Below are 24,361 nucleotides of genomic sequence, written 5' to 3'. Positions count from 1 at the left end.
AAACCCAGACATCAATTTTTTGTGTGTGTGCGGGTCTGAGAGTGGAACCCAGGGGCATTCGACCTCCGAGCTACACCCCCTGCCCTATTTTTTTATTCTTTATTTTAAAACAGGGTCTCACTAAGTTACAGAGGGCCTCACTAAGTAGCTGAGGCTGTCTGCAAACGGTGACACTCCGGTCTTAGTCTCCCAAAGGCTGGGATTACAAGAGTGGACCACCCTGCCGGGCTCACCCATGGCTTTTTTTTTTTTTTTAAATTGGTACTAGGGTTCCTGGAAGCCCTTCTACCTCTGGACTACACACCCAGACCTATTTTTATACTTTTTTAAAATTTGGAAACAGGGTCTCTTAAGCCAGCAAGGCTGGCTTCAAACCTACGCTATCCTCCGGTCTCCGCCTCCCAAGCATGGGGATTACAAGTGTGCGCCACCACACCTGACTCACCCATGGCTTTTAACAAACAAGGTGAACAGATAAATATCCTTACAGAGCTGTAAGAATGGAAAAGGACCAAACTTACTATTTTGTAAGAGAGAGCCCTAGGGACTGAAAACATCTGGATGGGGGTGAGGGTAGAATTAGGAGACAAAATTTAAGCACTTTTGTGTTGTTAGTAGTTCACATATATTCTTACTTAATCTTTAGGACTCTATGATTTATACTTTGTGTGTATAAAAATAATAAACATTTCATCCATAATTTATATAATCACTAATAAAATGTTCTGGGCCATTTTCCTAGTCATGGTATTGCTTATTATGGGGAATCTGGGTGTATTATAGAAAAAGTTTAATATATTGATACATAGTATTGATACAAAAGAAACATTTAAAAAATTTTTTTGCTTACTGGGGGTGGCATTCTATCTCAGAGTGATACTCGCAGTTCTAATTTTTATTCTTTATTTTGAAACAGGGTCTCACTGAATTGCAAAAGGCCTTACTAAGTAGCTGAGGCTGGCCTCAAATTGTGATCTTCCTGTCTCAGCTTCCCAAGTGCTGGGATGACAAGTGTGCACCACTAAGTCCAGCTAAAAGAAACATTTTTTGATAGGCTATGTCAGGCACTATATTATGCACTTCTATGTGTGTGTGGGGGGATACTGGGGATTGAACCCCAAGGCACTCTACCTTTGAGCTATACCACCAGCCCTGTTTTTATTTTGAAACAGGGTCTCACTAAGTTACTAAGGCTGGCCTTGAACTTCTTGTCTCAGCCTCCTAAGTACTGGAATTACGGCATGCAAGCATGCACTAGTATGCCACAGCTTGCTTTAGACACTTTTATGTACATCAGTTAATTAAATGTCTTTAATCTGTCTTTTAGGTGTTGAAATGTATGTATTTATGTGTATATGTATGTATGTATATATTATTTCCCCAATTTGCAGATAATTGAGAATAAGTATTATTCACCCAAATTTACACAATTAGAAAGTGTTTTAGACTTGAAAAACATTTTTGTCTGATTTCTAAATCCTCATTCTAGGAGCTGGGCATGGTGGCACACGCTTGTAATCACACCATTTGGGAAGCTGAGACTAGAGGATCGCGGTTCGCGGACAGCCTCAACTACTAAGTGAGGGCCTCTGCAACTCAGCGAGACCCGGTTTCAAAATAAAGAATAAAAAATAGGATAGGGGGTGTAGTTTGGAGTTCAAATACCCCTGGGTTCCATCCCTAGACCCACAAAAAATAAATAAATCCTCATTCTATTATACCACATAACTCTCCTGCCATTAAATACAAATCTATTATACTAATTGCTTTTTTTCCCCTTTTTTTTTTGTGTGTGGGTCTGGAGATGGAACCCAGGGGCATTCTACCTCTGAGCCACACCCCCTGCCCTATTTTTTAAAATTTATTTATTTATTTATTTATTATTATTATTTTGTGCGTGTGGTACTAGGGGTAGAACCCAGGGGCTTTATACTTCTGGGCTATACTCCCAGACCTATTTTATATCTTATTTGGAAACAGAGTCTCACTAAGTTGCTGAGAGCCTCACTAAGTAGCTGAGGCTGGCTTCGAACCTGTGTGATCCTCCTGTTTCAGCCTCCCAAGCACTGGGATTACAAGCGTGCGCCACCACACCCAGTTTTATTCTTTATTTTGAAACAAGGTCTCACTAAGTTGCAGAGGGCCTCACTATGTAGCTACGGTTATCCGCGAACCTCCAGTCTCAGCCTCCCTAATGCTGGGATTACAAGCGTGCACCACCACAAATTGCTTGTTTTGACGTCTGGAAACTATTCATAATATGTCTAACCATTTTTCCACATGTTAGAACTTTAAGTATTCAAAGACTTCTATTGTTCTTCTAAGTTTCTAGATTATGAGGTTAGGCATCACTAGTACTATCAAGCATACTTGAAAGAACCTGGCCTGATATAGTATAATCTGCATTTTTTAATTTAAGTATATACTGTTAACCAGGTATGACAACACAGCCTGTAATCCCAGTACTTAAGAGGCTGAGACAGGAGGATTGCTGGTTCAAGACAAGCCTCAGCCAACTTAGCTACCAACCAAGACCCTGTTTCAAAGCAAAAAATAAAAAAGGGCTGGGGGTGTAGCTCAGAGGTAGAATGCCTCTGGGTTTAATCCTCAGTACAGCGAAAACAAACAAGCAAACAAACAGGTATATCAAACAAACAGGTAAATACTACTGTGTTCTTTAGAGGATTTTAATCAGCAACAATGAACAAATGCAATTAAATAAAAAACTGTAAACTTTAAATAGTAAGAGGAAGTCTAGAATAGGGGATATAAAGAAAAGTAAAACAAAATTATGCAAGAACTTTTGGCTCTGAGCTTCATGGCAACCCAAGAAAAAAAAGAGAGTAAAAGTCTTTTACATAATTCTTATTAGCAAAAACAGAGTTCTTTGGGGCCTGGATTTTCAAAGAAAATGGAAAGAAACAAATATACTGAGCAACTGAATATTGTCCAAGACAATTTCCCTAAGGAATTTTATATAAGAATTGCCTGAAGTCTGAATACATTTATACATTTTCTTTTCTAGATTTATGCCCTTAAGAGTAAAAAAAATACAATTGAAGAACTTCTTACCTAAACTTAAAGAGAAAACAAAAAAACCCTTCTCTTCCTTAACATTTTTCTTCCTGAAAAAATACTACCTAATGATCACAATAAAATATGCACAGTGGTCACCGAGGACCCTTCAAGGCATTGCCTTGGGGTTTTATAGGTCAATGCTTTCAAGCAGTTAACTACAAGGTAATAATACAGCCCACCAATTGAGTGTTCACAGCATCACACACTTTCCTCTGACAGCAAATAAAAGAACCTGCTACACTTTTTAAAGATGTAATCCTTTTTTTTTTTTTTTTTTAAAGAAAGGTGGTATAGATTAGTGGTAAGGCACCAATTTTTTTTCAACTGTTTATGTCATTTATTGTATATTTGAATCTGAAGAATTATACTAAATACCAATACCAAGCCCTACGCTCCAGGCAATTTTGATTTGATTGCTCTGGGTAGGAGTTGGGCAGAAGTATTTTTAAACTTCCCCAAGGTGATTCTAATGTGCAGTTAGAAAAGAGACTCTATCAAAGCATTTGTATTCCTTTACCATTTAACAATATCTAACATAAAATAAGGGCCAGGTAATGGTTATTAGAAGAAAGGATAAATGTATTAGCTAATCAGTTAGCATATAAAATTAAACTTTTTTGGAAAGTTGGAAACAGAAACAAAAATTTCAAGCTATGAGATTTATTTGCTTTTTCTTATACTTTTACTAGGCATTATATTATACATCATATTGACTCTTCATTTTGGTGATTTTTTTTATCAGTGTAGTGTACAGTGCTATCACTAAAAAATAACTGACTACTCTGTTGGCTTAAAAGTGGACTCTGAAGATGTCACTAAAGAGAGGATTGTGGTGGTTTTAAAAATACATCCACAAAACAGTTGATATTCCTGCCTTCAAAATGCTGAGTTTAGCCAGGTATGGTGGTACACACATGGAATCCTAGAACTTGGGAGGCTGAGGAGGATCACAGGTTCAAGACCAGCCTCAGCAATCAGGGCCCTGCAACTTAGTGAGATTTTTATTTCAAAATAAAGAATAAAATAAGGCTGGGAGTGTAACTGAAGGTGGAATGCCTCTGGGCTCAACCCCAGTACCACACACACAAAAGCGTCAGTCTATTTCCTTCAGTTGTGGGCTCAATTTACCAACTTGCTTCTAACCAATAAAATAAAGTAGAACTTATGGTGTGTGACTTTTAGAGAGTAAGTCATAAAGAGACTGTGGCAGATCACTTGCTCTGAAAACAGCTGACATATTGTGAGACCCTCGGTGGCCTGGTGAATAATCTCATGTTGTGATGAACAAAGCTCCTCCACCAGCAGCCCGAAGGAGCCATTTTGAACTAGATCTTATAGACTTGGTCAAGCCATCAGGTGGGTGACTTCTCATGCATAGGCACCAATTTTAATATCAGACAAACTTGGGTTCTAATCTTAACGCCACATTTTATAACTACCAGACTCTGTCCAATGTCTTGATTACAAAAGTATTCACTAAACATTTGTCCTCTATTAACAGTATGTGTGTATATTTTGTGGTACTAGGGGTATTACCCAGGGGCTTTCTACCTCCGGGCTATACTCCCAGACCTATTTTATATTTTATTTGGAAACAGGGCCTCACTAAGTTGCTGAGAGCCTAAGTAGCTGAGGCTGGCTTCGAACCTGTGCGACCCTCCTGTCTCAGCCTCCCAAGCGCGGGGATGACAAGCGTGCGCCACCACGCCCGTCTAATAACGGTATTTTTAAGCTGCAACTTCACCATACAGATCTCTTGCATATTTCTATATTTTATTCCACGCCTAACAGAAAGTGCTCAATAAGAGATAAACGATGCCCATTCATGTTCAGTGCCACTAAGATTATGTCATGTTATTTTTCTTCAGATGGCAAACCTAGGAGAAGGGGTAAAGGTTCCATTAGGACTCCAACAGTAAAATGAAAAGTAATATTTCACCATCCTTATCATTTAACAAGTTCTACCGAAAGATCCTGATCTGTTAACATTTTACAACCAAGACTTGCGCCAAGGCGATTATTTGCTCAGTTAGCAGGACTCGCTCGGTGTGTCGGGGCCGGGGTAACACCCAAGGTTCAAAGGCTCCCGTTCCAGCGGCGGTGTGGGAACGTGACCTCCTCTGCGCCCTCACACGCGGGTCCTCTCGGGCCGCTCCACTGCCTCCGCTACAGGGCTTCTCCAACCCGAGGGCTCGGCGAGCCGGGAGCCTGGCCCCCGGGACCGACTGACGAGCGGCCTCGCAGCCAGCCCCTGGCCACACCGCACTGCGGCTCGGGCCTGCGCCTCGCGTCGGCGCGGGCGGGCTGCGGCGGCCGGCCGGGGCTCCAGGGCCGCCGGCTCCGCCGCGGGCCACGCCGCAGGACTCACCTCTCCGGCCTCCAGAAGCGCGGGGAAGGGAGGCCGGCGGTCCCGACGCCCCACGACGCCCCGCTAGGTCTCAGCGGGGCGCGGCCCCCCCAGCCTGCGTCCGACCTCGCCACCCCGCAGCGCCCAGGCCGCAGGAACCGCGACGCCGCCCGGCCGAGGGGCCGAGTTCTCAGAAAACGCGCCAGAGAAGGAAGGTGCCGCCGACCCCGAGGGCCAGCAGGCGGGCCGGAGACCGCCGCACAGTACACCAAATCTCCCGCCCTGCCCTGAGGGCGGTGCCCTGGAGAGCCAATAGGAAGGCGAACTGGCCGAGAGCGACAAGTCTGCCGACCATTCAGTGCTGACTGATGGGCCTCGCCCATCAGAAAATCTGAGGAAAACGAATCCCTAACCCCTAGGTTCCGGGTCTTCCTCCTCTTTCCGCTTCCGGGGAAGGAAGAAGGAAGTGTGGGAGGAGGCTCGTGAAGGCGAAAGCCGGCTGTATAGATAATTTTGGTCTTTTGCCAGTATTAGTGTTCATTGATTTATCTAGCAGTCTTCTTTTGAGGCGAAAAAAGTAGGGCTGGAGCATTGAATATAGAGATGGAGAGAGATAATGGGATGAAGGGGTGGGAAAATAAAATGAATTGACACAGAAAGAAAACGAGCTACATCCCGAACCCTGCTTTATTTTTAATTTGAAACAGTCTTGCTAGGTTACTGAGGCTGGCCTCCAAGCTGCAATCCTATTACAGCCCCCCACGTGGTGGGATTACAGGCGTATGCCACCCCTTGTGGGGATTGTTTTTGGTACTGGGGATTGAACCTAGGGGCATTCTGCATCCGAGTTACACCTCCAGCCATATTTTCTTTATTATTATTATTATTATTATCATTATTTGTGGTACTGGGGATGAAATCCAGGGATATTATACCCACCCCCCGGAGCTACACCTCCAGCCCTATTTTTTTTATTTTGAAACAGGGTCTCACTGACTTGCAAAGGGCCTAAGTAGCTGAGGCGGCCGTGAAACTATGATCCTCCCGTCTCAACCTCCCAAATTCTGGGATTACAGGCGTGCAACCACCATGCCTGGGTCATCCCAGCCCCCCTTTCTTGTAATACAGAGGCTATCTGGGGGTGTAGAGCTGAGCTACACTCCCAGCCTGATTTTTTAAAATTTATTTGGGAACAATTTATTTGGGAACAGGGTCTCACTTGGTTGATGAGAGTCTGACTACTTGCTGAGGCTGTTCTTGAACCTGTAATCCTCTTATCTCAGTCTCCCGAATACTGGGATTACAGGTGTGTACCAAGCCTTGCCTTTTTAAGTTTTGAAACAAGATCTCACTAAGTTACTGAGGTTCACCTCAAACCTTTGATCCACCTATCTCAGCCTCCCAAGTACTGGGATTATAGGTGTGTGCCACTGCACCTGGTTGACCTAGGAATGTTGAATAGGTATGTTCAACTAATGTGTTCTTTTTCTGTGATTTAAGTGAACTACCTTTCACTCCTCCCCTCAAATCTTCAATAAAGTCTTCTATTAAAATCAGAAGCCTTGGTGCGAGTGGTGGGTTTTTTGTTTTCATGGCGTATGTATGGAAAATAGAGGAAAGGAAACAAGGTTTACATTTATGTTAATATTAGACAACAAAGCCATACCATCCAGAACGGATGCAGGAGTCAGGAGTGGTGGCAAGTTGAAGCTAGAAGGGACCATGAAATGGGAATTCTCCACATAAGCATGGAGATTTGGGGTAGGATATTAGACTATTCCAAAGGGGCAAATGGATAATACTGTGTGCATCTTTTTTCTTTTTGTGGTACTGGGGATGGAATCCAAGGGAATTCTACCTCCAAGCTACACCCAGCCCTATTTTTATTCTTTGTTTTGAAACAGGGTCTGAGTTGCAAAGGGCCTAATAGCTGAGGCTGTCCGCGAACCCCAATCCTCCTGTCTCAGCCTCCCAAATGCTGGTCAGCAAATAATTCATATAATTTATTTCAATTATACTCAGAAAACAAACAAAGACGTTTACTTCTAAGTATCTAGGAATAAAAGGGTAGCCAAAACTAAGATTTTCTTAAACTGGGTGTGGTGGCACATGTTTATAATCCCAGTACTTGGGAGACTGAGAAAGGAGGATCGTAGGTTTGCAGCTAGCCTCAGGTACTTAGTGATGGCCTCCACAACTTAATTAGACCTTGTTTCAAAATAAAGAATAAAAATAGGGTTGGGGATGTAGCACAGGAGTAGAATGACCCTGGATTCAATCCCCAGTATCTCACACACACATACACACACACACACACACACACACACACACACACACACAGAGATTTTCTTGTACCAGGAATGAAAAAACAGTGAGCCCTCTCTCCACCCAAATATATGTGAAATGACTACACCAAGAATATAGTGAAAGATTGAGCAGATTAAGCCTTGAAAATGTACACACAAAGTGCGTGGGATATATGTAGATTAGTGGTAAAATGCATACCTCACAAGCACAAAGCCCTAGGTTCAATCCCCAACACTGCCCCCCCAAAAAAGTTATTAAAAGTATACACAAAGCTAGATGCGTGCCTGTAATCCTAGTTCTTGAGAGTCAAAGACAGGATCACGGATTAGAGAACAGCCTCAGCAACTTAGTGTGACTCTCAGCTAAATAGCAAGACCCCGTTTCAAAACAGAACATAAGTATGTAGTTCAGAGGTAGAACACCCCTGGGTTTAATCTCCACTACCACACACATACTACACAGAGTAATTAAATAATAACTAGCTTTAGAAAACAATTCTTGAGTCTTATTGTATATATAAAGCTGCAATCACAGTTGTGAAAATATTGTGATTTAAGCCGGGTATAGTGGCGCACACTTGTAATCTCAATACTTGGTAGGCCGAGATAGGAGGAATACAGATTTGTGGCTAGCTTCAGCAATCTTGTGAGGCCCTCTCCAACTTAGTGCGACCTTGTTTCAAATTATAAATTAGGCCAGGCGTGGTGGCACATGCTTGTCATCCAAGCATTTGGTAGGCCGAGACCAGAGGATTGCGGTTCGCTGACAGCCTCAGCTAATTAGTGAGGACCTTTGCAACTTAGACCCTGTTTCAAAAAACAAAACAAAAAAAAGACTTTAGGGCTGGGAGTGTAGCTCAGAGGTAGAATGCCCCTGGATTTCATCCCCAGTACCGCAAAAAAAAAAAAAAAAAAAAAAAAAAAAAAAAAAAAAAACCCAACAAGTAGAACATCCCTGATTTTGATCCTCAGTACTACAAAAAAAAAAAAAAAAAAAAAAGTTTCTCTGCGTTCAGTTTGTAGTACCAAACAAAAAAAAAAAAAAAAAAAAAAGAAAGAAAGAAAAAGAAAACACTGAAAATTGGTGACTCTTATCCTTTCTAGTAGATCCAATGAACACACTCAGACTTGATGAGCTGCCTTAACCCATTTTCTTCTGAAAATGGTAGCCTTTGTATTAAGACATAATATCAAAAACACATGTGCTAGCTGGGTTTGGTGGCGCATGCTTGTAATTCTAGCACTTGGGAGGCTGAGACCAGAGTATCACAGGTTGGTAGCTACCCTCAGCTACTCAGTGAGGCCCTCTACAACTTAGTGAAATCCTGTTTCAAAATAAAAAATAAAAATAGGGCTGAGAGTGTAACTCAGAGGGTTCCATCCCCAGTTTTTTTTTGGGGGGAGAAAGAAAGAAACATGTGCTTTGTATTGCTTGCATTTGAAATAAAATGAATAAAGCTTTGGCTTATGGTAAGGAATAATAGTCACGGGGGGGGGTCATAAGATTTTTCTAGGAAATGCATATTAAAAAAGGGAAAGTTAGTGAGGCCAGCCTCAGTTACTTAGCAAGGCCCTTTGCAACTCAATGAGACCCTGATTCTAAGGTATAAGTATAATGCCCCTGGGTTCCATCCCCATCTGGTTACTAATCAACAAACCCAGGAGACATCACTGGAGCAAGTCTGACACCCCTACTGAAAGGAGACCCCTCAAAGAACATGCAAACACCCTATGCAGATTTTAAGAACTGCCTTCCAGACTCCAACAGAAGACATGCAGAAATATATAAACCCCTAGACCAGTCATCAGAACGGTTACCCACTCCGGGAACCCCTCCCCGTTGGGGAGCTTTGCTCTCTGGCAGGTCGCGTTGGCTTTGTGAGAAGGTGGGGTGCAATTGAAGGCACTTGGCCTGGGCTACACTCGGGTAGTGACCTGAAGGCCTCTGCTGGACATCAAGGCCGACCAGGGCCCCTAGGGGTGACCTGCACTTCTTTTCTGGCAGATCGCGTCACTCGGGTAGTGACCTGAAGGCCTCTGCTGGACATCAAGGCCGACCAGGGCCCCTAGGGGTGACCTGCACTTCTTTTCTGGCAGATTGTGTGGACTTTGGGAGAAAGCAGCTTGCAACTGAAAGCATTTGGCTTGGGCTACCCTCAAGTATTGTCCTGAAGGCAGCTGCTGGACATCAGAGCCCCGACAGCCCTTAGGGGTGCTCAGCCACTTTCCCTATTCTTTTCTGGTAGATCGCATGGACTTTGGGAGAAAGCAGCTTGCAAATGAAGGTATTTGGCTTGGGCTACCCTCAAGTATTGATCTGAAGGCAGCTGCTGGACATCAAAAGTTCCAACAGCCTGTACGGGTGTTCGGCCACTTTTTCCTACTCCCTGTTGCTTCCAATAAACCTTTTACTCCTCTTCCTGAGGTCTGCGGGTGTCATTCTTTCACCACAGACAAGAATCCGGTAAGGAAACGCCGAGTTTCTTCTCAAGAAACTCCCTTTCATCCTAAGGAAATGCTGTGTTTCTTCTCAAGAAACCCCGTTTCATAACCCCAATTCTTGGGGGGCTGACAAAGGAGGATCACAGGTTCAAGGACAACTTTAGCAAGTGTTGAAACTCTCTTCAACCTAGATTGTTTCAAAATAACAATAAAAAAGGATCCAGGCTAGTGGTGTACCCTTGTAATCCCAGCATTTGGGTGGCTGAGACATGAGAATCGCATGTTTGCCGCCAGCCTCAGCTACTTAGTGACGCCCTCTGCAACTTATTGAGACCATTTGAAAAATAAAGAATAAAAAAAATTGGGCCGGAGGTGTATCTTGCAGGTAGAATGCCCCAGGGTCCAATCCCCAGTACTGCAAACAAAATTTTAAAAAAGGGCCTGGATTGTAACTCAGAGGAAGAATGCCCCTGAGTTCAATCCCTAGTAACAAACAGGGAAAGTAAAAGAGCACTTTAGCCTCAACCCTTGACTAAACCAAGATCCAAAAGATTAAAGATCTTTAGACAATACAATTGTACCAGTATTGGGAAGAGGTGTCAAAATGTATTAATGTACCAGTATTGGGAAAGATTTCCAACTTTAAAAATGTATCTTTGGTAATAAAGAAAGTCAGGGGCTTCAGGGAAAAGGGCCTTTTTACATGTCTAAAGAGAGGCAAAGTTCTTCAGGAAAAAGGGCCTTTTTACATTCCTAAATCCCAGATCCTGGATAAACAACACATCTTGGGAGTGTAACAAAAGGTGTGGGGGTCTGTGCCTAAGACAGGGCTGCCCCCCTCTGCCTAGGAGGGGGCGGATCTGGCTGGGGTGGAGATGAGCAGGAGACCTGGGCTAGAGATAGGGCAGCACATCTACATATCAAAGGACCTGATGAGGACTTGGTGGGACAAGAACACTCAGCATGCAGGGATTTTTGGTGAATTTGCTTGAACTGCCTCCCCCTCCATGCCATTTCTGAATGGCATGGGGCTTGAACTGTCTTCTGTATTTCTATCTTTCTAATAAACTTCTTTAAATCTTTAGCAAAAGTCCGGGCTAATGTGTATTTATCCTTAGCTCAGGACAAGAATCCACGGGTTTTCTGTTTTTTTTTGGTTCTGTTGTGGTTTGAGGGAAATTGTGTCCGGGACCCTAACAGGGGTTCCCGGAGACAGTTTCCTCAAAACCATAACATTCTCAAAACATGTAACAACAACGTGGTTGTGGTTGTGCATGCTTGTAATCCCAGTACTTGGGCTGGCAGGTTTGAAGTCAGTCTTAGCAATTTAGTGAGCCCTCCCTCTGCAACTTAATGATACACTATTTCCAAATAATAAAATAAAAAGGGTTGGGGATGTAGCCTGGAGGTAGAATGCCCCTGGTTCAATCCCTAGTAACACACACACACACACACACACACACACACACACACACACACACACACACACACCATAACTCCAAAAGTATAATTATGAGAAAACTCCTAGTATGAGTGTGACGCAACAGGAACTTTCATGCTATGCAAAATAGAGTATAAGGGGTGGGGTGCAGCTCCTTGATACATCACTTGCCTAGCACAGAGGAGGGAGTTCCAGAGACAGACAGAGGGACAGAAATACACATACTATTGTTCATAATGGCGGCTCCTCTTCGTAAGGATCCAGGTAAGAAAAACTGTTGACATTGTAGTATTAGAAACTGTTGGGCTTCCCCTGAGAAACGGATTTGCTTGATCTTAAGAATGTTTGAAAATCATGTAATCAATCTTCTCTCTTTATATTGGCTATTTTACAATGTGCTAAATTTGTGTCCCTATAATTAACATATGTATAGTATACAGTTTATGTATTAATTTAATTCCTGCCTTAATATTATTTTTTTAATGGAGTGTTATATGTAATTTTTTTTTTTTTTTTTTTTTGGTGGTATTGGGGTTCCTGGAAACCCTTCTACCTCCGGGCTACACTCCCAGACCTATTTTATACTTTTTCATTTGGAAACAGGGTCTCTTAAGTCAGCACGGCTGGTTTTAAACCTGCGCGATCTTCCTGTCTCTGCCTCCCAAGCACAGGGATTATAAGCGTGTGCCACCGTGCCCAGCGTTATATGTAATTTTATGTTACCTTACTCTTACTTTAATAGAGTATTACACAAAGAAAAAGTCTAGCTATACATAAATAAAATGGCATGCTTTGAAAAAAATATAAAGAACTACTATAAAGTGTAAAACTTACATATGATAAAACCAACAAGGAAATACAGTTAAAAGCCAAATAAAGATGTATTTTTATACTGTACAAAAGAAAATTTACATTCTTAATGTAACTAGAAACAACTAGGGGAAAATTACACATCTCTCAAAAAACACAGTATTTAACATCTTAGATTATGCTTCTGCATTGCAGACTTATACTGAATTTTATACATCTTTATTTACAATAACTTAAAATATTTTTTCATCTCTGGAAGATATTTACAAGGTTAACAATGACTACATTTCACATTTCAACAATCAACAGCATTAATCAGTTCAGTAAGACTGGATAATGGCTTACATGCACCTATATATGATCTTAAATTGTGCGGGTTTTCTTTTTCTTCAGCTTTGAAAAAAATGAATTTTCACCACTCCTGGGTTAGAAGGACATTACTCAAGAGAGATCATTTTTACATGCGTACTCTATTTAAATTTTCTCCAGCACCATTTTCTGAATACTTGGGAAATTTATACCAAGCTATCGGTTGATGCTGGTCAAACAACAATGAAAGAGCTAATCTACAATATGAAAGCGGGATATGTCCTGTCTACTTGGCCACTGTTATAAAGACCAGATCACACAAAGCCAATGCAGTAAAAATCCTTCAGAAATGATGGCTTAGGAGAGCCAAATAATCTGGAGAAAAGTAGAGGGGAAGTAATATGCACTGTAAAAGCCATTTCACCTAGCCAATTAAACTGAATGCAAAGCCAGACTAATTTTTAGGATAAGGAGAAAAACACTCAATGTAGAACATTACATGAACTTCTTAAAAATATTTTAAAACACCATATGGAGCATCTCCCTTGACTCAGTTTGGATGATAAAACTAAAAACACAAAAACCCCAAACTAGTATCAGTGATTGTTAGAAAGTCTCTTTTCAAGATAGCTAATACATTCAATACTTTCAACTACCACTTGATATGAAAAAATAATACATAAAACCTTTTTGGAACATCAGTTATTATACAATTATACTTCATGACTCTAAGAAATAATTATCTAACAGTTTATAAATTTTTAGTTATTTTCGGGCTACACACTTAAAAAAAATGAGTATTTTAGCTTTTCTTGAACCAGTCATGTTTTTATACAAAGAAAAAGAACCAGTGATCATGTACAGAAATTAAGTAAATAAACCATACTAGTTTAATCAATATTGTATTAGAAATTGCCACTGCCCAATGAAAGAGGTGTACTTCCATAACTCCTATCAAAATTTTAAAAATCCACAATTATCACACAATACATCAATTTTAGGAATTTCTCCTTTTGTACAATACTAATGAGCATCCTTAATTTTAGTTAAGGAGACATGAAAATGCGTCATAAGGAATAATATTTGGACTTAGCCTTTAACTGGTACTTTTGACATCTTATTGACATAAGAAAATCTCAAATGGAATTGTGTAGGTACTGTATACCTCTTTTTCAGGTCAAAGTCTATTATAATATTTATTTCCCCCAGGGTAAACAATCCTTTATGTTAAAGGGACTTCATTCCTTAACAGGTATAAAAATTATATTTGGTCAATAACATTTTCTTTGGTAAATTTTATAATCAACGAAGATGTAAAAAATTTCCACTGATATTATTAACACGGAGCTGTTTACACTCAAATACAGAAACCAGATGGATATCAATTGTGTAGCTGGGGATGGATTGTCCAATTAAGTTCATTGAAAATAAAAGGATCTCTCTACCTCCAAATACACAATTTTTAAAAAAGACTCTTTTATACTTTCATTTATACCTTAAGCTATACCTAATTCTATTTCTTGTAAAATCTATATTAAGTAGCATAATAACAGACATATGGAATATTTCTTAATTTGTAAACATTATGAATACATTTTCTCAAAATCCAGTAACAAAACATAGAATCTGTATTTCTGTACTGTGCTGCCAGTTATTTCTCATCATTCCTAACTTTCTGCTAACTTCTATCTCAATTGTTTGCTCTTGTGTATATGGCTAAAATTACAAAATACTGAAGAAATGGCCAAAACTTTGTGGTTGTGTGGTCAGGGTTAAAAAAAAAAAAAAAAAAAGCCTATCTGGGCAGGGAGATTAGATGGTGACTCCTGTATGGAAAATATTTTCCTACATATGTTCAGTGCCAGTATCAATATGCCCATTAGATACATACAATGCAATGAATACTAAAGCTTTTTTTACACGATCAATCATGACCACCTAAGCATGAAAAATTATAACAATCTGGTGACTCATTATGATTGTATTAGCTTTACTAATTTTATGCTGCATTCTATCTTCTTGTAATCTGCCAAATATTCTAATTTTTAAGAGTTTAAACTGTCAATATCTGGTTGTTTTCCAGTCATCTTGTTTCTAAGCACTTTGAAACGACAGTAATTATTCAAGTTGACAGATAAAAAGTCTCATGTTCAGACTGTCTAAAATAGCCACAATTTAAAAAAATGGTCCTAACATTCTTAGATTTTGTGACCACTGGTATGACCTATTAAACTCTTTTTTTTAACTGAAAACAAACATGTAAGCCGGGCGTGGTGGCGCACACTTGTAATCCCCGGGCTTGGGAGGCGGAGACAGGAGGATCGCGCAGGTTCGAAGCCAGCCGCGCTGGCGTAAGAGACCCTGTTTCAAAAATATAAAATAGGTCTGGGAGTGTAGCCCGGAGGTAGAAGGGCTTCCAGGAACCCCAGTACCACCAAAAAACAAACAAACAAAAAAAAAAACATGTAATTAAAATGCTGATTACAAAAAAAACTTGGTAATGTAATCCAAGATAAGAAATGGAGAGATCCTCCTTGCTAGTGTTTGTACAGTATGCTTCCCATAAAACAGATACTAATATTTACAACTGAACATGCAGAAAATTAAATGAGACAACTGATTGTCAACAACTAAAGTACTCAGAAATGGACCCATACAAACCTCACAAAGTGAGGTAGAAAAAAACACCCACTTCATGAAAATATTCACAAAAATAGTGCAACAAAACAATCTGAAGTTTTCAGTATTCCAGTGTCTAATAAATAATTACAATTAATTTAAAGCTACTAAGTGGAACTTAAGAATACAAGTTGAAAACATGGAGCTTATATAGCTGACTACCACATTTAAGACATTTTATACGGCATGTACACTTTAAATGACATGGTCACTGTTCTATTATGAAATTATAAGCTTCACTATACAAATCTTTTTCAGTCACATAAGGATATATTGCTTTAATCTGCTCTAGGCATAATCAGTCTCTCTCTACATTAGAAATTAATGAAATTGGATTTAATCTTTAGTTTGCAATACTCCATTGTGAAATACAATTAACTTGCTACCTTGTTGACTGAAAGCCGATTCAAATGTTACTTTAAAATAGCTAGACACACTGATCAAAGCATTTTCACTGGGTTTATTTTGCATTTAAATAAACTTCCACAAATATAAACATGGCAGCAAAAAACTGTTATAGAAAATTAGTAAATGTAAATTAAAATAATAATGTACCTATCTTTACATCTGTATAGCCGACATTTCTAATAGTTCTCTATCTATATTTATCACTTTGCATTTTTTCTGAATTTAATGCTTTCCTTAATGTGCTGTATTCATCAATTACTAGACCAGAAATGTAAAGAATCTGCAGAAATGGAAAGTGTTATGTACCATATTTACCAAAGCATGGGTAGAGAGAGGCAGTGGGTTGTTAATATGCACCTGATGGGCGACAAGGTTTGATTCTGGCTCTGCTTAATTATGTGATATCATGTCATCATCTCTTTGAGCTTCAGTTTTCTGAGGATGAGTGTGTGTGTGTGTGTGTGTGTGTGTGTGTGTGTGTGTGTAGATTAACTAGATTATATCTCTAGGGTCTCTTCTAGCAAAAACTTCTGATTCTATCTATAATAAATAGGCACAGAAGAGTGGTTCTGACAAGGGTGGTGATGGTATGGGATTAGAATTTTAAATTATAATCACTTTCCTCACTAGCTCCTTAAAATATTCTCATATTTAAACACCTAAGTAAACTCTATTTTACAACTTAGTTTTCTAGTAACATGTTTTTAAAAATTATTTCATAGAGAAGCATTCCCCAAACTTTCAGATATTTTATACTCCTATATCCAACATGAATATAGATGGTATTAATCAAATTGTTTCATATTATAGAAAACAAGTATTTTCTCCTTGAATGTCTTCTTCAATGGATGGACTCCCTCTCTCCCCTTTGGTACTGGGGAATGAACTCAGGGGCATTCTACCTCTGAGCTACACCCTTACTCCTATCTTATTTTTTATTTTGAAATAAGAGTCTCACTAAATTGCTGAGTATGTGATCTTCCTGTCTCAGCCTTCCAAGTACTGAGATTACAGGTATGTGCCACCATGCCTGGCTGGCTGGACTTTTTAATGGAACTTCAGTTTAAAACAAAACACTGTCAAATGACAAAGCATGAATATTGCAGGCTTGTATTTATTGTAACAGCTGTTGCATACTTGAAACAAAAAGTATTTATAATTAAATGCCAATAAATGAGAGGGATTAAAAAAACTCTTAGAATATTTGATAGTTTGTTAAATTAACTTGTTTACTTTAAAACTACATCTCATCCCCGTGTGGTGGCACAGGCTTGTAATCCCAGCATTTGGGAGGTTTGAGACAGGAGGATCCAGGTTAGCAGCCAGCCTCAGTTAATACTTAGTGAGGCCCTCTGTAACTCAGTGAGACCCTGTTTCAAAATAAAGAATAAAAAATAAGGTTGGGGATATAGCTCCTGGGTTCCATCCCCAGTACTGCAAAAACAAACAAACAAACAAACAAGCAAACAAACAAAAAACAAACAAAAGCCAAAAAACCCAGCAACTATATCTCACGCAGGAAATCTGTTCTAAGACCCGTAATGCAAAGTTTAAACTAAATGAAACGATTCTTCATTGGGGCCAACTCATAAGAAAGGAAAACAAATAATGTAGGGTCATGAAACATTAATGAGTATATACACATATAAAATATATGTATATACACAGATAAATGAAATCCTCTAAGAGATGAAAAAATATTTAAACCAAGTTTTCAAGATTAACAAAAGTTTTCTAATCAAAGGGAATTTTTTTATTATATTTTTTACAGCTTTTGCTGTAATTTGGTATTTCTTTTGTGCTTTAACCAAAATACTTTCAGTATCAATATAAACAGCCCATTATCTTTGTATAAAACAGGCATCTTTTTTCTATAATATGAACTACAAGCCTTACAGCCAAAATCTCATTTTCTGGTAAGCACAATTTTTCTTTCTCTATATATCTAAAACCTTGTTTTCTTTAGTATGCCCTAAACTTGTATACTTCATTTATTTTGGTTATTTTAAATTCTTTTCATTTACATGACATTGCTTAGTTAAATGAAAATAAATAAGGGATACTTAAAAGTGTTCATGTGATATGCACATATATATACTACACACATCACACACATCAGGAAGTCACCTATCAGCTTTTGCCTTTACCCAGCTTTGGCAATACTGTGGGCTAGTTTAGGCTTTAGTTTTCCATTTCCTTATGAACTGAAAATGTTACAGACACACATCTCTGTGGTCGTATGAAAATTCTAACATAAACTCCCTTAAAAAAAAAAGCTTTTACAATAAAAAGGGGGGAGGGGAACTTGTTAAATGTAAATAAAACAGACATTTTGTGGTTATTCATCAAAATCAACTAATTTTAATTCATAGAGATAAAATTTTAAACTTTGTTAATTAGGAGAATACTTGCTTTCTATAAACTCAGTATATTTTTCTTTCACAATAATAAAGTAAAACTGTCTAAATATACAAAGCGCTAATAATTGATGTATTTTGTGGAAGAATAATTGACAGCAGTTCAAGTCACAATACTGATTTCAAACCCAATATATTATTTTCTTTTTTAAACATTAGAGCCTGATACCCAGAAGAGGTTATAATAAACCCTTATCCAACCAAATAAAAATGAAAATATTTTTCTAAATCAATAATGTATTTTGTGGCCTCTTAGCAGTTATCAAATGCTACTTACATACATTCAACATCTCTAGCTTACTGGCATGATTTCAAAGTTTTATAAAAATGAGGAACTTTGCAGATTTATGATTAGAAGATACACAAATTGCATTACATTAAACACAAAGGCAGTATGGTCCTTGTAGGAGAAATCCAGTTCAGTACCCCTGGTAGAAATGTTCTATAAAAATGTGTCACATTGAAGCATCAGTGTTTTCAGCCAATTATCTGTCCCTGATATATTATTTCCTTGGAGTATATGATCTATCAGGACTTTAGGTTTCTTAATCCAAAACATTTGACTGAATCTAGGTACATCTAGAAAGCAGCTGAAAGGGTTTCTCCAATAGTCTGACATTACAGAAAATGGACTGAGAAATCCCTCTCTTTACCTGAAGACGTACAGCTCTACTTCAGTCATTATCAGCTCACAAAGGAAAAGAAAAATAATCAATCAAATCTCCCCTAACAATCCCACACAAGCTAAACAAAAACCACCCCTCCCCCCACAAAGCCCCAGCACCAAAGTGTCAATCATTCCTGGGAAAGAGAACATGCCTCTTGGATACACTGATTTGTTAGCTGTTCAAACTTTAAGGACAGAAATGACCTTAGGTCCTGTAGGAAGAGGGAAGACATGTTAATGACTAGAGAGCCATTGAAAAGTGCATTAACAATTACACAATCAACTTGGAGCTCCACCCTCCAAACGAAGTAGTCACAAATTGATTTAAATGCCTCAGTAATTGAACAATTGTCCTTGGGATAAAGAAAATGGGGAAAAAAAGAGCTACCCTCATTTTAATGAAAAAGTGCAGCAATCTATACCTTTCCCCAAGCTTCTCAAGAAAATGATTGCACAGACTCAGAGAAGTCCAAAGTCATAGCAGAATCTCTGAGGCACTCCTGGTTAAGAAAGAAAAAAATATGATCCAGTAATCTTCATAGTTCTATAGATTATGTCAACAAACCCGTTTTGTTTTTAAACAGAAGCCAAAGAATCATTTCATAGGGATCATATCCACCATTTCCTCTAACGTACCCTCAGTCTCACAGTGTTGAAATGGGACCGATCAGCCTACAATGGATTGCACATCACCCAAGGAGAAAGGAAGGCATGGAAAAGGCAAGCAGGTTATACTGCTTCACGAACACATTTGCAAGGAATAGGTGATGAGGAGATATAGGAAGGAGGGAAAAGAAAACCTTATTGCTGTTTCCATACAAAATATAGTATGAAGATTCCTAAACTAAATAAAATCTGATTGAGATGACCAATATTTTCACAATGTGGGACGAAGTATCTTCTTACACAATGAAATGTTGAGTTTAAAAGGTAAGCAAAAGAGAGAGGATGTCAAAACTACACCTGGGATATTAGCTGCATATTGAAACTTGGGGATCGAGACTGCTTGGTTAGGGGGGCTCCTGGGCTGAGGAGCTCTTTACCTTCACCAGCTTGACCTAGCCGGTCTTCCTGTAGACTGATAGTTGAATATCGATTAGCATTGTTAGCTGCTAGATTAGTAACTCCCTCAGTGCCAACCCCAATGCTGGTACTTGCTTGACTGCCATTTACATAGTCAAATGATTTACTTGAGGAAGCACTGGCTGTCCGGATTAAACTACTGGTTTTTGGCACCACCTGGCCAGCAGGCAGGCTCAGGTGTTTCTTCACCGGTGTCAGCTCAATTGAATCTACACTAAAATCAGTTGGTTGCTGCATATACTGTTTGCGAATGACTGAATCTCGAGAGATCTCACTGGATTTGATGGCAGAAGCTGTTTCTTTATCTTTGGCTGAACGCCCAGTTGCTACTTTCCTTAAACTCCCCCTCTGAGAAGAGGAGGATGGTTTGGTCCCAATTGGCTGGCTGCTGAGGGAAGCCCCTGATGAAAATCCTTCATCTGCATCATTCAGGTTTACAGACTCCTCTCCTCCATTTATACCCTCAGCACCTAAAAGACAAATCAGACAGATTCAGCAATAGAAAATTAAGAAGTTGTGACTAACAAAACTAACCTTATTTCTTGATTAATGTTTGCTCTAAGTTCTTAATGGACTTATTACCAATACTTCCTTTAATTTAGGAGAATAAACATTAATTACATATAATTCTAATGTTAATTATTGTGTTCATCTAGCTTTAATTACTTCAGCTTTTATAAAACTTACAAATAAACTTAGTATACTCTCAAAATTTAGGCACATAAAACTAAATAAAATACATTTTGTTATCATAAATACAACATTCTGTCATTCATTGTGACAATTGAAAGCCTTTTTTTAACCAACCATATGATAAAGAGACACTGCTAATTTCATTTACTCAGAATTATACCCAAGGCTTCTTTAAGCCTACAAACCAAATCTGTTTTCTAAACTACAATAAAATTTTATATTTACTCAACAGCTAACTGCTTCTACAAAGCTTTAAAACCTTTAACATGAAACTAGGAAATTTTCTGACTTAAAACTAAAAACTACATTGTTTTTCGCAATTTCACAATCAAATTTTGTCTTATGGTCATACCTGCTCACTAGTTCATATTTTCTTGATCAAATAATGAGAAAACATTATTAGCAGCAAAATAGGGAAATATCAGGGGTACTTTAAAAAGATTTTTACTGTTTACATTATGAATTTCTATAATATTTTATATTCTTGGCACTGAGATGTGTTGTCACAATCACAAAATACTGTAATGCTCCATTATACTTCACATACAAACTTTGGTACATGAAAGAATCTTTATCTTGAGTTTTTGTGAAAAAAAAAAAAATATATATATATATAATATCCAGCTTGTGGTTTCCAGAAAGCTCAATTCTCTTAATGTAAGTATGATCAAACATTCTTTTAGAAAGTTAACACATTTCTTTTTCTCAAAAATTGATACTGGTTTGCTACATTATTAAATATTTTTCCCAGACTGTGAGAAAGTTTAATCTGAATCTATAAAACAGATATCAACATTATAGTTAAGGTAAAATGTTAGGAAACAAGCTAAACAATTATTATGAGATACAGGTTACAGAAGGAAAACATACATATATATGTAACATTTCAACACAATCTCTTATTAACACAATACCTGGAAAAATAAAAATATTTCTTCTCATTTGGATTCCTTCCTTCTAAAGATTCTAAATAAAGAATTAGGCTATCCTTAAAGCAAAAGGCATCTTGTTTCATATATATATATATATATATGTATATATATCCAGCAGTTTAATAATGTTTAATCATCATGCAAAGCCATGTGAAAATGCATTTACTAAAAACAGTAGTAGCAGCTCACACCACTTCTCTCAACCTCTTCAAAGAATTGTATAAATGTATCTTAAAATAAAAACTTTATATTCACATGATATAATTTTAGTAAATTATTTATAATTAATACAAAGAACTCAAAAGTGCTCAAGAACAAATAGCTACTGGTTCAGATATATTAGTAATATAAAACTGGGAGTGAGCAGAAATGTATCACTGGGTTTATCTATTGACTTAGGAAAGGAGACTGAGAGACTCAGTGCTAGTTCTGAATCTTGCTGCATGCAGATCTGATGCCCAAGCAATATGGCCATAAAAAGATAATGGTAAAAGCCACCATGCAAGAGAAGCTACTGTTATTTTATATACTAGGAAATGCTGTTTCAAAATAATGGAACACTGACTATAATCATAGGCATTATCCTCAGCTTAGTAGGCTGATGATGGATTTATATTCTTCCTTTATTTATTTTTTTGTGGTTCTGGGGATTGAACCCAGGGGCATTCTACCTCTGAGCTATACTCCTAGCTCAATTTTTTATTCTTTATTTGAAACAGGGTCTCACTAAGTTGTAGGGGGCCTCACTATGAAGCTGAGGCTGGCCGTAAAGTACTGGGATCACAAGCGTGTATCACCACGACCGGCTTCATTCTTCAATTTTAAAATATACACAATTTTAACTGTAAAACTATTTTAATCATACTACAAAACATTTTTTTTTAAGTGGTACTGGGGGTTGAACCCAGGAGCATTCTACCAAAGAGCTATACCCCCAGGTCTATTTTATTTTTAGCTTTTATTTTGAAACAGGGTCTCACTCATTGCTGAGAATTGCTATGTTGTAGAGGTTGTCCTGCAATCCTGTGTCAGTCTCCCAAGTACTGGGATTATAGGCATGTGCCATCACATCCGGCTCAAAACGTGTGTGTGTGTGTGTGTGTGTGTGTGTGTGTGTGTGTGTGACTAGTGATTAAACCAAGGGACATTTTACCTCCAAGCTACACCAGATGTCTAGGTTGATAAGTCTCACTACTTGCTGAGGCTGTCCTCACACCTGTAATCCTTTTTTTCTCAGCCTCCTAAGTACTGGGATTATAGGGGTAACCATGCCTACCCTAAAACATGTTTAAAACATTATTTTCTTTGTAATTTTCTTTCTAGGTGATAATACCACTCATAATCCAAAGAAGAGACACCTGAAAAGGACTTATTTTTTAATTTTTATTTATTTTTTTGTGGTACTGGGGGGTGGAAACCAGGGGCTTTTCTACCTCCAGGCTACACTCCCAGACCTATTTTATACTTTATTTGAAAACAGGGTCTAAGTTGTTGAGAGCCTCACTGAGTAGCTGAGGCTGGCTTCTAACTTATGCAATCCTCCTGTCTCAGCCTCCCAAGCGTGTGCCACCATGCCAAGCTGAAAAGTATTTCTTTGAAAAATAATAACAATAAAGCTGGGCGTGGTGGCGCACGCTTGTAATCTCAGCATTCTCAGCATTTGGGAGGCTGAGAATGGAGGATTGTGGCTTGTGGGCAGCCTCAGCTAGTTGGTGAGGCCCTTTGCAACTCAGTGAGACCCTGTTTCAAAAAAATAAAAAAAGACTAAGCCGGGTGTGGTGGCGCACGCTTGTAATTCCTGCGCTTGGGAGGCAGAGACAGGAAGATTGTGCAGGTTTGAAGCCAGCCGTGCTGGCTTAAGAGACCCTGTTTCCAAATAAAAATATAAAATAGGTCTGGGAGTGTAGCCTGGAGGTAGAAGGGAGCACAGCTCATAGGTAGAATGCCCCTGGGTTCAATCTCCAGGGACAATTTACCTCTGAGCTACATTTCCAGTCCTATCTTTTTCTTTTGAAGTGGATCTTGCTAAGTTGCTGAGGCTGCCTTCAAACCTGTGATCCTCCTGCTTCAGCCTCCCAAGTACTAAGATTGATAGGCATGTGCCACCATGCCCAGCTCAAAAAAAAAAAAAAAAAAAAAAATCTCTCTTTTTTTTTTTGCAGTACCGGGGAGATGGAACCCAGGGGCATTCTACCTCCAAGCTATACCCTCAGCCCTAGTTTTTATTCTTTATTTTGAAACAGGGTCTTGCAATGGGCCTCACTAAGTAGCTGAGGCTGTCCTCCTGTCTCAGCCTCCCAAACGCTACCATGCCTGACTCTGAAAAATGTTAATAAACTTTTCTATTGACAGCTGTCTTTCCAAAAAGCTTACTTTCTATTAATATTTATTTAAATTGAGTCTTAGTTAATTCTAGATATAGAGGTAATTTTTCCCCCTGTGGTGCTGCAGATTGAACCCAGGGGCATTCTATCTATAAACTACACCCCAGGTCTATTTCACTTTTTATTTGGAAACAGGGTCTCACAAAGTTGCTGACAGCCTCATTAACTAATGAGGCTAGCTTTGAACCTGTGATCCTCCTGTCTCAGCCTCCCACATACTGGAATTATAAGTGTGCACCACCATGTCCATAGATAAAAATATTTTTCAGAAATTTCAAACTCAAGAAACTTACTCTTCTTTCCTTATGGCTTCACATTCCTATTCCTTCCCCGAAACTGGAATTTTATCAATAATACAAATTATC

The 24,361-nt window shown here is 38.8% G+C and overlaps 1 protein-coding gene across 2 annotated transcripts in view; it reads right to left on the bottom strand.

Moving 5' to 3' along the window:
- Positions 1-19,861: 19,861 nt before the first annotated feature.
- The window catches only part of HYCC2 (hyccin PI4KA lipid kinase complex subunit 2), a gene marked incomplete at both ends in the record, with an annotated part of 40,846 nt that continues 36,346 nt past the window's right edge, over positions 19,862-24,361 (bottom strand). For both annotated transcript variants that reach the window (XM_080689635.1, XM_080689636.1), the window contains one exon: positions 19,862-20,457. In XM_080689635.1, coding sequence (XP_080545761.1) covers positions 19,862-20,457 — 596 coding nt within the window. The remainder of the gene's footprint in view (positions 20,458-24,361) is intronic.

This window comes from Muscardinus avellanarius, assembly GCF_963383645.1.
Source record: "Muscardinus avellanarius genome assembly, chromosome: 2".
NCBI lineage: Eukaryota > Metazoa > Chordata > Mammalia > Rodentia > Gliridae > Muscardinus > Muscardinus avellanarius.
Note: the sequence above shows the minus strand (reverse complement) of the source record. Positions and strands in the feature narration are given on the sequence as shown.